Source organism: Polypterus senegalus, chromosome 3 (genome assembly GCF_016835505.1).
Source record: "Polypterus senegalus isolate Bchr_013 chromosome 3, ASM1683550v1, whole genome shotgun sequence".
NCBI lineage: Eukaryota > Metazoa > Chordata > Cladistia > Polypteriformes > Polypteridae > Polypterus > Polypterus senegalus.
In genome coordinates, this window is record NC_053156.1 from 301,931,733 (window position 1) to 301,944,616 (window position 12,884).

General features: G+C 41.7%; 1 protein-coding gene and 1 long non-coding RNA gene across 2 annotated transcripts in view; both read left to right on the forward strand.

Moving 5' to 3' along the window:
• The window catches only part of LOC120526375, a 28,260-nt gene extending 19,725 nt beyond the window's left edge, over nt 1-8,535 (forward strand). The window contains exons 3-4 of the long non-coding RNA XR_005633144.1: nt 4,919-5,080; nt 8,494-8,535. This is a non-coding gene — a long non-coding RNA (uncharacterized LOC120526375). The remainder of the gene's footprint in view (nt 1-4,918; nt 5,081-8,493) is intronic.
• A 25-nt stretch (nt 8,536-8,560) lies between these two features.
• The window catches only part of LOC120526373 (epididymal sperm-binding protein 1-like), a 47,992-nt gene continuing 43,668 nt past the window's right edge, over nt 8,561-12,884 (forward strand). Inside the window, exons 1-2 of the mRNA XM_039749506.1 lie at nt 8,561-8,654; nt 12,070-12,231. Of these exons, the coding sequence (XP_039605440.1) occupies nt 8,579-8,654; nt 12,070-12,231 (238 nt within the window). The 5' untranslated portion in view covers nt 8,561-8,578. The remainder of the gene's footprint in view (nt 8,655-12,069; nt 12,232-12,884) is intronic.

Consider the following 12,884-nt stretch of genomic DNA (forward strand, 5'->3'; position numbering starts at 1 on the left):
TAATCATGTAGTTTATTTTGTCATTAAAGTAGAACATCTTAAACTTCATCTTAAAATCGTTTAATTTAGTAGTTTCTCAAATCCCATCGTAACTAAAGTAACACGTTAAATGCTTTGTTTTGTATTTGATCTTCTATGTGCTCTTTGTGTGTGAATCACTACGTGCTTCTGGGCTTTCTCTTCCTCTGACAGTTCACAGAATTGATTTAATTTGTAATATTACAGCTCTCTGAATAAATAAAATACTAAGATGTATACTTGATATCATTTTCATGATGATAGGAGTTAAAGTATGTTATTAAACATGGGAACACAGTGGTGCAGTAATTGTATGTGACCTCCGATGAAATACTTTATTGCAGCAATACTGTCTCTTTCAAATGTACTAACCCCCAATTCCTGTCCTTTCTTTTGTTTCTCCAAATACCCAATCGCCACACCATCAGCTCTGTAATAGATATCAAGCCATCTGTAAGCTTAGAACGCCAATTCTTCAAAACTTTTAAGGAAATATCTTCGTAGTATATGTTTAATTATTCAATCCTTACAGTGTCACGCCAGTCCCAGCAAGAATATAGCACGAGGTAGGAACAATCCGTGAACGGAGCGCCAGATCCTCGCTAGCACAGCGATACCGTGTCCTCACATGTTTAATTATTAACAATATAGATTATTTAAATGAAGTTAAAGTTTTATCTGTATAGTATAATAAACATATTTTGATGCATTTCATCTTAAAAATGATATCATCTTCATATGTAAATACGCGCTTTTTAAAGTAGCTCAGGTTGTACAATATTATAACTGTAGTGCAAGTTTACAGTGATGTGATTGTATTTATAAGAACAAACAGCTCTACAAGGAGCACTTGATGGAGTGATTGAGTGCGTTTAGAGCTCTTGGGATGAAACTGTTTCTGAACCATGAGGTCCGTACAAGAAGTTTTTGAAGCGTTTGCCGTGTGAGAGCAGTTCAAATAGGCAGCATGGGTGAGGCAGCGTGTGCTTGATGCTGCATACTGGTAATTCTCTTTCTGATCAGCTGCTCCGAGTGGTGCAGTGAGAGTAATATGGAAAAAGATGATCCGTTGTGAAACCCCTAACGGGAGCAGCTGAAAGAAGGTGAAGAAGAAGGTGCAGTGAGAGTAACAACGCTAAAGCAGCTATGGTATTTAGAATAGTTTGTCCATTCCATGGACCATTATATTGTTACAGGTTAATTACAATCAGATACATTAAACTAATAAACAATATGTAGTTATTTTCAGTGTATTTATAAAGCCGCGTTAGGGATGTGGATCTAAAAATGAAAGGGAAACCACACTGGAACAGTAGCACTGCTTTGACCCTGGGTGCCACCAGTCTGCAAAACCGAGCACAGAACTTGCGTACGCCAGGGTATGAGTTACTGTGGAAATGTGAGTAGCTTTACACCAAGTTTAGGTTTTATACATTGAGATTCGAACATGCAAACAGCCCTACGCAACATTTTTGTACATACGCACCGTTTATACATGAGGCCCCAGATCACTTGCATTAAAATTAGAGTCTGATAAGTAAGAGTCCGACTCAGCAATAATATGGAAAATGTTATCTACGGAGAATTTTGCTTTGCACATTCGCTTCACTTTCTCGCCAGATCCGCCATTATCTGTGGCGGCCGGCAACTGCTCTGATGTTCATTCCTGTCAGCTGCCGTATAAATATTCAGCCCTCAAAGAGGTAAAAAGCAAAAGAAACACAGCCTAACGTAAAGCACTCCTCACACGTTGCTACGAGCTTTAAAACCAGCTCACTCACTTGCTGTCCTGTTCAATCTCCTGGGAAGACCCCCTCTGACCATGTCCCAGCCTCTGCTGCTCCTTGTCTCTGCTACACCAGCTCCAATTCTTGAGTTTAAAGGAACCCATAGGTGCCCTCTTTGGTAGAACTTGGCTGTAGAGAGACATGAAGCACAGGCAGGGTCAGACACACAAAAGGATTTTAAAGAGTTGGGGCAAAATAGGTGACCCAGTGTAACGGACAGGGGAATATAAGACAAAAACATGCTGGTCAAGCAGAATGTCTTTTCAGACAGGAGTGTTCTATTAACTGCCTCTGGATGGCAGTAGAGCCAGTTGAGGTTGAGCAAAGGGAAAGGGCAGATCCAGGGCATATCCACAGACATATGGTGGTTTTTTGCCCTGTACTGTAAATACAATTATCAATCTAAATAATGTTTCTCCATGCCATACTTAACACATCCGAGAGAAGGTATGATGAGTTATAATCTTTGACAGCACTGTTCCATCCAGTCATTAGTTTACTGGCAGACTCTATGGCTTGCTTCATCAATAAAAAAAAAACACTTCTTGCTGGATGTGTTGGGACTGTGTCCTATTTCTGTAAAACTATTTTAAATTAAACTTAATACTTTAGTTCTTTTTGAAACTCATGCTGGGCTGCATGGTGGCGCAGTGGGTAGTGCTGCTGCCTCGCAGTTAGGAGACAAGGGTTCGATTCCTGGGTCCTCCCTGCGTGCAGTTTTTATGTACTCCCCATGTCTGCATGGGTTTCCTCCAGGTACACCGGTTTCCACCCAAAGTAAAAAGGCATGCGGGTTAGGTTCATTGGCGATTCTAAAATTGTCCCTGGTGTGTGTGTGGGTGAGCGCCCTGCGGTGGGCTGGTGCCCTGCCCGGAGTTTGCTTCCTGCCTTGCTACCCTGTGTTGGCTGGGATTGGCTCCAGCAGACCCCCCTGACCCTGTAGTTGGATATAGCGGGTTGGATAATGGATGGATATATGAAACTCATGCTAGGGCATTTGGTGCCAGCTTGCAGGCTACGTTCAAAACTACTTAGAATGATTTGCTCACACCTGACCCACCGGCCCTTCCAGTTTCACTCTTGAATAAATCTAGTGCCCAAAACCTCAGTCACCTCTTGGGATTGACGCCTTTGGGCAGGTGATGATGTTGTCAGGTGGCTTCCAACTTTCTTTGGATGTTTTGACCCTAAACCACAATTGGTGGGTCACCAGTGGTGGTCAATCACTGCCCATCTTCTCCTGGCTTCCAGCTCATCTCCTTCTGCCTATTCCAGAGCCAACCAGGGCCTGTTTCTGCTCCCTCTCCCAACCTGCAAAGAGCTACTTTACTTTCCCTTCCTTCTATTCCCAGGGCTGTGAAGTTCTTCTGCATCGATTTTGCAGGGAAACCTCTGCAACTGACCTCGACTGGAAATAGCCTAACATGACATCCTTTTTTCCTGCATTGTTGAACCAATTCCTGATACTTGGTGGCCTATCTCTCTGAGTCCTCTTCACATCCTTTCTCCCACCAAACAGTCAGTTCTATTGGAATGATCCTCTTCGTCTCCTTTGACCATATGACTATATCAGACCTTAGAGATGTTTGAATTACCTGGGGAACATGTAGCTTCCTACCCGGGTCTAACTGCATCTCCCAGGATTGGGCCAGCTGCAAAAGGCTCTTCTTGGAGTACGGCTTCTGACCTTCTCCGTGGATGGGTGGACCTATACTCACGTAGGCTGGACGCTTTATCTGTACCTCCTGATCAAAAATATCTGCTAGTGCCCTGACAACCTTGTCCTGGTACCATCTATATCTTCCCTGGCTAAGTGCCATCTTGCACCCCAACAGAATATGTGCCAGAGTGACTCTCCCCGCATATAGCTTACACAGTGGGTCCTCTCTCATTCCCCACCTGTGCATGTTATTTGGTTTTGGCAGGATATTGTACACTGATCAGAGCTGGCAGGTCCCACTCTTTCCAGGGTTCTTGTGATCCAAGTTCTATGGCCCTTGCCCTTCACCCTTCTTCCTATAGGCATCGGCTTTGCTTTTCGGTCTACTATTCCCCACTGCTGGAAATGGATGGTTCCAAGCCCTTGTCTCCCCAAGCCCAGGTTCCCAATGATGTCCTTTAGCGTCAGCATACTTTCAGACTGTGCAGCAGGTGTGTCTGCTGCTTGTTTATATCCAGATCTTGTGGTGATGCCTGCACCATTGACTTTTCCATTTCTAGATTGTCTGTACATCAAAACCACCCTACACTTTACCACCTTCAACTCCTCAACCACTGGTGATATGGGAAGCTGTAACTGACCAGACATGATATATAGACCTGCTGATATAAAGTGTGGTGGAATGTCAAGCATTCTGTGAAGATGTTTGTTCACTCATCTCACGATTCCCTGCTAAACCCAGAGCCTCTATCTTCCTCAGCCTTTTATTCGCCTGTTTCTCTGTTCTGGTTACATTGGTTTTATCAATGAGAGAGGCATCATACCATTTCCCGAGGCATTCAATTGGGTTTTCCTCAATTGATGGTATAACCTACCCCTGGACATACAGCTGAAATTTGCTGATCACTTTCCAAATTTATTCACCATGCTTATCGACTTCTTTGGTTTAAAATTCATTCTTACAAACATGACCAAGTCATCAAGCGCATCTAGGACCCATCTTGCTTGAACGATGGAATGAAAGTGTTAGATTGTCCATAAACTGTTTATTGAAGGCCAGCGAGTGCCAAACTTCATTATCAGCTCCCTGGATTCCTTTCCTAATGCTTTTATAAGTAGTATCATTTGGATGATAAACAAGTTGAGGGAGATAGTGCTGTCCATTCATATGCCCTTTTCCAGATTCTGCCATTATGTTATTAAAATTCAATTGTGTTAGGATATGATGCAGTCACAATAACAAGTGGGCATGTTAGCCAAATTCAGAAATTGTTTGGTGAATTTAATTTATTTTTTTCATTGTCCTAGGCCCCGTTTCAGCCCAAAATTGTAATTATATTTTAAAATGGATATTAGCTGATTTCATCATTCTTACTGGTATACTTATTTTTATTTAATCTTTTAAATTGTTTGATAGAATTTTATTAATGGTCATTTTAAATTCAACACACAGGTGCTAAGATAGCTGGTGGAAATGCTGTTGGAGCCTCTTGTGTTTTCCCTTTCATCTATAAGGGACAAACTTACAACTCTTGTACCATGACAGACTATTCCTCACTGTGGTGTGCGACAACAAGCAACTATGATAAAGACTTTCTGTGGACAACATGTTCAAGTAAGTAGTTGGGTAATGTAGAGCTGAAGAGGGTCTTAACAATAATAATAATAATAATGACAGGGGATGGTTAGGGAGCCGTAAAGACCTGGGGCCTCATGTATAAATGGTGCGTACGCAAAAAAATGTTACGTACGAATGTTTCCACGTTCAAATCGCGATGTATAAAACCTAAACTTGACGTAAAGCCACGCACAATTTTACGGTAGCTCCAACCCTGGCATACGTAAGTTCTCCGCTTGGTTTTGCAAACTGGCGGCACCCAGCGTCAAAGCAGTGCTACTGTTCCAGTGTGGTTTTCCTTTCTTTTTTAGATCCACATCCCTGACGCGGCTTTATAAATACACTGAAATTAACCGCATACTGTTTATTAGTTTAATGCATCTGTTTGTAATTAACCTGTAACAATATAATGGTCCACATATTGGTCAAACTGTTCTAAATACCATAGCTGCTTTAGCGTTGTTACTCTCACTGCACCTTTTTCATCTTCTTCTTTCAGCTGCTCCCGTTAGGGGTTGCCACAGCGGATCATGTTTTTAAATATTACTCTCACTGCACCACTCAGAGTATTAATATCACTATATCTGAGTGTGGAATCACAGCTCTACAGCAGCTAACTGGAAAGAGAATTATCAGTATACAGCATCTAGCACACACTACCTCAGCCATGCTGTCTATTGAAATGCTCTCATACGGCAAACGTTTCAAAGCATTTCCTGTACGGACCTCACAGTTCAGAAACAGTTTCATCCCAAGAACTATGAACGCACTCAATCAGACCGTCAAGTGCTCCTTGTAGAATGCTTTGTACATATACGTAAATACAATGACCGCACTGTAAACTTGCGATACAGTTATAATATTGCACAAACTGAGCCACTTTATAAAGCACGTATTTACATATGATGATGATATCATTTTTAAGATGAAATGTAGCAAAATATGTTTATTATATCATACAGATAAAACTTTAACTTCATTTAAATAATCTATATTGTTAACAATTAAACATGTGGGGACACAGTGCTGCAGCTCTAGTGAGGCTAGTTAGCTATAAGAAATGGATATTCTATTGTAGAAATTAATTCCAGGCCTTTAATGACCTCTTGGGCACAGTCATCAGTGGTGTGTCTGTTTGTGGAGAGAGTGTCGACCTTGTCGAGAGGTTTACTTACCTTGGCAGTGACATTCATGTCTCTGGTGACTCTTCCTATGAAGTCAGTAGATGGATTCGGAGAGCATGTGGGGTCATGAGGTCACTGGATAGGGGTGTGTGGCGCTCCCGATATCGATGCAAATGGACGAAGGTCCAAGTCTTTAGAGTTCTGGTGCTTCCTGTCTTGCTATATGATTGCGAGACATGGAAGCTATCCAGTGACCTGAGACGAAAACTGGACTCCTTTGGTACTGTGTCTCTCTGGAAAATCTTTGGGTACCATTGGTTTGACTTTGTGTCGAATGAGCGGTTGCTCATGGAGTCCCGAATGAGGCACATTACATACATTGTGAGGGAGCTTCAGTTACGGCACTATGGCCATGTGGCGTGTTTCCCCGACAGTGATCCAGCTCTTAAAATCATTATTGTTGGGGACCCAAGTGTCTGGACCAAGCCAAGGGGTCGCCTATGTAACACCTGGCTGCAGCAGATAAAGGGTAATTTTCAGAGGGTGGGACTGGACCATGTGTCTGCCTCAGGTTTGACAAACAGGATCCTGAGTTGTTTCGTCGACCAGTACAAGCTCCCCAACTTGACTTGACTTGTATGAATTTAACATCAAACATTAACTTTCTAAGATTGGCTCTTTCACGTCAAACCTCTAACTGTATATGCAGGAGTACAGGAAATTACTGTATTTTACTTCATTAAGAGCTACAAACTATTCTTATACTCTACATCTTCTCCTTTTTGCTGCTTCCATTAGGGGTTGCCACAGCAGATCATCTTCTTACATATCTTTCTCTCCTTTCCATCTTGTTCTGTTATACCTATCACCTCATGTCCTCTCTCACCACATCCATACACCTTCTCTTAGGCCTTCCTCTTTTCCTGGCAGCTCTATCGTTAGCATCTTTTCCCAATATACTCAGCATCTCTCCTCTGCACATGTCTAAATCAACGCAATCTCACCTCTCTGAATTTGTCTCCAAATTTGGTTTTGACAGGATATTGTACACTGATCAGAGCTGGAAAGAAATAGAGAAGGGTTCCATTCTCCAAAGGTCTGGCCATGTGGTCTACCATATCGGCAGGTCCCACTCTTTCCAGGGTTCTTGTGATCCAAGTTCTGTGGCACTTGCCCTTCACCCTTCTTCCTATAGGCATCGGCTTTGCTTTTCGGTCTACTATTCCCCACTGCTGGAAATGGATGGTTCCAAGCCCTTGTCTCCCCAAGCCCAGGTTCCCAATGATGTCCTTTAGCGTCAGCATACTTTCAGCCTGTGCAGCAAGTGTGTCTGCTGTTTGTTTATATCCAGATCTTGTGGTGATGCCTGCACCATTGACTTTTCCATTTCTAGATTGTCTGTACATCAAAACCACCCTACACTTTACCACCTTCAACTCCTCAACCACTGGTGATATGGGAAGCTGTAACTGACCAGATATGATATATAGACCTGCTGATATAAAGTGTGATGGAATGTCAAGCATTCTGTGAAGATGTTTGTTCACTCATCTCACGATTCCCTGCTAAACCCGGAGCCTCTGTCTTCCTCAGCCTTTTATTCGCCTGTTTCTCTGTTCTGGTTACATTGGTTTTATCAATGAGAGAGGCATCATACCATTTCCCGAGGCATTCAATTGGGTTTTCCTCAATTGATGGTATAACCTACCCCTGGACATACAGCTGAAATTTGCTGATCACTTTCCAAATTTAATCACCATGCTTATCGACTTCTTTGGTTTAAAATTCATTCTTACAAACATGACCAAGTCATCAAGCGCATCTAGGACCCATCTTGCTTGAACGATGGAATGAAAGTGTTAGATTGTCCATAAACTGTTTATTGAAGGCCAGCGAGTGCCAAACTTCATTATCGGCTCCCTGGATTCCTTTCCTAATGCTTTTATAAGTAGTATCATTTGGATGATAAACAAGTTGAGGGAGATAGTGCTGTCCATTCATATGCCCTTTTCCAGATTCTGCCATTATGTTTTTAAAATTCAATTGTGTTAGGATATGATGCAGTCACAATAACAAGTGGGCATGTTAGCCAAATTCAGAAATTGTTTGGTGAATTTAATTTATTTTTTTCATTGTCCTAGGCCCCGTTTCAGCCCAAAATTGTAATTATATTTTAAAATGGATATTAGCTGATTTCATCATTCTTACTGGTATACTTATTTTTATTTAATCTTTTAAATTGTTTGATAGAATTTTATTAATGGTCATTTTAAATTCAACACACAGGTGCTAAGATAGCTGGTGGAAATGCTGTTGGAGCCTCTTGTGTTTTCCTTTCATCTATAAGGGACAAACTTACAACTCTTGTACCATGACAGACTATTCCTCACTGTGGTGTGCGACAACAAGCAACTATGATAAAGACTTTCTGTGGACAACATGTTCAAGTAAGTAGTTGGGTAATGTAGAGCTGAAGAGGGTCTTAACAATAATAATAATAATAATGACAGGGGATGGTTAGGGAGCCGTAAAGACCTGGGGCCTCATGTATAAATGGTGCGTACGCAAAAAAATGTTATGTACGAATGTTTCCACGTTCAAATCGCGATGTATAAAACCTAAACTTGATGTAAAGCCACGCACAATTTTACGGTAGCTCCGACCCTGGCATACGTAAGTTCTCCGCTTGGTTTTGCAAACTGGCGGCACCCAGCGTCAAAGCAGTGCTACTGTTCCAGTGTGGTTTTCCTTTCTTTTTTAGATCCACATCCCTGACGCGGCTTTATAAATACACTGAAATTAACCGCATACTGTTTATTAGTTTAATGCATCTGTTTGTAATTAACCTGTAACAATATAATGGTCCACATATTGGTCAAACTGTTCTAAATACCATAGCTGCTTTAGCGTTGTTACTCTCACTGCACCTTTTTCATCTTCTTCTTTCAGCTGCTCCCGTTAGGGGTTGCCACAGCGGATCATGTTTTTAAATATTACTCTCACTGCACCACTCAGAGTATTAATATCACTATATCTGAGTGTGGAATCACAGCTCTACAGCAGCTGACTGGAAAGAGAATTATCAGTATACAGCATCTAGCACACACTACCTCAGCCATGCTGTCTATTGAAATGCTCTCATATGGCAAACGTTTCAAAGCATTTCCTGTACGGACCTCACAGTTCAGAAACAGTTTCATCCCAAGAACTATGAACGCACTCAATCAGACCGTCAAGTGCTCCTTGTAGAATGCTTTGTACATATACGTAAATACAATGACCGCACTGTAAACTTGCGATACAGTTATAATATTGCACAAACTGAGCCACTTTATAAAGCACGTATTTACATATGATGATGATATCATTTTTAAGATGAAATGTAGCAAAATATGTTTATTATATCATACAGATAAAACTTTAACTTCATTTAAATAATCTATATTGTTAACAATTAAACATGTGGGGACACAGTGCTGCAGCTCTAGTGAGGCTAGTTAGCTATAAGAAATGGATATTCTATTGTAGAAATTAATTCCAGGCCTTTAATGACCTCTTGGGCACAGTCATCAGTGGTGTGTCTGTTTGTGGAGAGAGTGTCGACCTTGTCGAGAGGTTTACTTACCTTGGCAGTGACATTCATGTCTCTGGTGACTCTTCCTATGAAGTCAGTAGATGGATTGAGAGCATGAGGGGTCATGAGGTCACTGGATAGGGGTGTGTGGCGCTCCCGATATCGATGCAAATGGACGAAGGTCCAAGTCTTTAGAGTTCTGGTGCTTCCTGTCTTGCTATATGATTGCGAGACATGGAAGCTATCCAGTGACCTGAGACGAAAACTGGACTCCTTTGGTACTGTGTCTCTCTGGAAAATCTTTGGGTACCATTGGTTTGACTTTGTGTCGAATGAGCGGTTGATCATGGAGTCCCGAATGAGGCACATTACATACATTGTGAGGGAGCTTCAGTTACGGCACTATGGCCATGTGGCGTGTTTCCCCGACAGTGATCCAGCTCTTAAAATCATTATTGTTGGGGACCCAAGTGTCTGGACCAAGCCAAGGGGTCGCCTATGTAACACCTGGCTGCAGCAGATAAAGGGTAATTTTCAGAGGGTGGGACTGGACCATGTGTCTGCCTCGGGTTTGCCAACCAGGATCCTGAGTTGTTTCGTCGACCAGTACATGCTCCCCAACTTGACTTGACTTGTATGAATTTAACATCAAACATTAACTTTCTAAGATTGGCTCTTTCACTTCAAACCTCTAACTGTATATGCAGGAGTACAGGAAATTACTGTATTTTACTTCATTAAGAGCTACAAACTATTCTTATACTCTACATCTTCTCCTTTTTGCTGCTTCCATTAGGGGTTGCCACAGCAGATCATCTTCTTCCATATCTTTCTCTCCTTTCCATCTTGTTCTGTTATACCTATCACCTCATGTCCTCTCTCACCACATCCATACACCTTCTCTTAGGCCTTCCTCTTTTCCTGGCAGCTCTATCGTTAGCATCTTTTCCCAATATACTCAGCATCTCTCCTCTGCACATGTCTAAATCAACGCAATCTCACCTCTCTGAATTTGTCTCCAAATTTGGTTTTGACAGGATATTGTACACTGATCAGAGCTGGAAAGAAATAGAGAAGGGTTCCATTCTCCAAAGGTCTGGCCATGTGGTCTACCATATCGGCAGGTCCCACTCTTTCCAGGGTTCTTGTGATCCAAGTTCTGTGGCACTTGCCCTTCACCCTTCTTCCTATAGGCATCGGCTTTGCTTTTCGGTCTACTATTCCCCACTGCTGGAAATGGATGGTTCCAAGCCCTTGTCTCTCCAAGCCCAGGTTCCCAATGATGTCCTTTAGCGTCAGCATACTTTCAGCCTGTGCAGCAAGTGTGTCTGCTGCTTGTTTATATCCAGATCTTGTGGTGATGCCTGCACCATTGACTTTTCCATTTCTAGATTGTCTGTACATCAAAACCACCCTACACTTTACCACCTTCAACTCCTCAACCACTGGTGATATGGGAAGCTGTAACTGACCAGATATGATATATAGACCTGCTGATATAAAGTGTGATGGAATGTCAAGCATTCTGTGAAGATGTTTGTTCACTCATCTCACGATTCCCTGCTAAACCCGGAGCCTCTGTCTTCCTCAGCCTTTTATTCGCCTGTTTCTCTGTTCTGGTTACATTGGTTTTATCAATGAGAGAGGCATCATACCATTTCCCGAGGCATTCAATTGGGTTTTCCTCAATTGATGGTATAACCTACCCCTGGACATACAGCTAAAATTTGCTGATCACTTTCCAAATTTAATCACCGTGCTTATCGACTTCTTTGGTTTAAAATTCATTCTTACAAACATGACCAAGTCATCAAGCGCATCTAGGACCCATCTTGCTTGAACGATGGAATGAAAGTGTTAGATTGCCCATAAACTGTTTATTGAATGCCAGCGAGTGCCAAACTTCATTATCGGCTCCCTGGAATCCTTTCCTAATGCTTTTATAAGTAGTATCATTTGGATGATAAACAAGTTGAGGAAGATAGTGCTGTCCATTCATATGCCCTTTTCCAGATTCTGCCATTATGTTATTAAAATGCAATTGTGTTAGGATATGATGCAGTCACAATAACAAGTGGGCATGTTAGCCAAATTCAGAAATTGTTTGGTAAATTTAATTTATTTTTTTCATGGTCCTAGGCCCTGTTTCAGCCCAAAATTGTAATTATATTTTAAAATGGATATTAGCTGATTTCATCATTCTTACTGGTATACTTATATTTATTTAATCTTTTAAATTGTCTGTTTGATAGAATTTTATTAATGGTCATTTTAAATTCAACACACAGGTGCTAAGATAGCTGGTGGAAATGCTGTTGGAGCCTCTTGTGTTTTCCCTTTCATCTATAAGGGACAAACTTACAACTCTTGTACCATGACAGACTATTCCTCCCTGTGGTGTGCGACAACAAGCAACTATGATAAAGACTTTCTGTGGACAACATGTTCAAGTAAGTAGCTGGGTATTGTAAAGCTGAAGAGGGTCTTAACAATAATAATAATAATGACAGGGGATGGTTAGGGAGCCGTAAAGACCTGGGGCCTCATGTATAAATGGTGCGTACGCAAAAAAATGTTATGTACGAATGTTTCCACGTTCAAATCGCGATGTATAAAACCTAAACTTGGCGTAAAGCCACGCACAATTTTACGGTAGCTCCAACCCTGGCATACGTGCGTTCTCCGCTTGGTTTTGCAAACTGGCGGCACCCAGCGTCAAAGCAGTGCTACTGTTCCAGTGTGGTTTCCCTTTCTTTTTTAGATCCACATCCCTGACGCGGCTTTATAAATACACTGAAATTAACCGCATACTGTATATTAGTTTAATTGTAATTAACCTGTAACAATATAATGGTCCACAGAATGGTCAAACTATTCTAAATACCATAGCTGCTTTAGCGTTGTTACTCTCACTGCACCTTTTTTATCTTCTTCTTGCAGCTGCTCCCATTAGGGGTTGCCACAGCGGATCATCTTTTTAAATATTACTCTCACTGCACCACTCAGAGTATTAATATCACTATATCTGAGTGTGGAATCACAGCTCTACAGCAGCTGACTGGAAAGAGAATTATCAGTATACAGCATCTAGCACACACTGCCT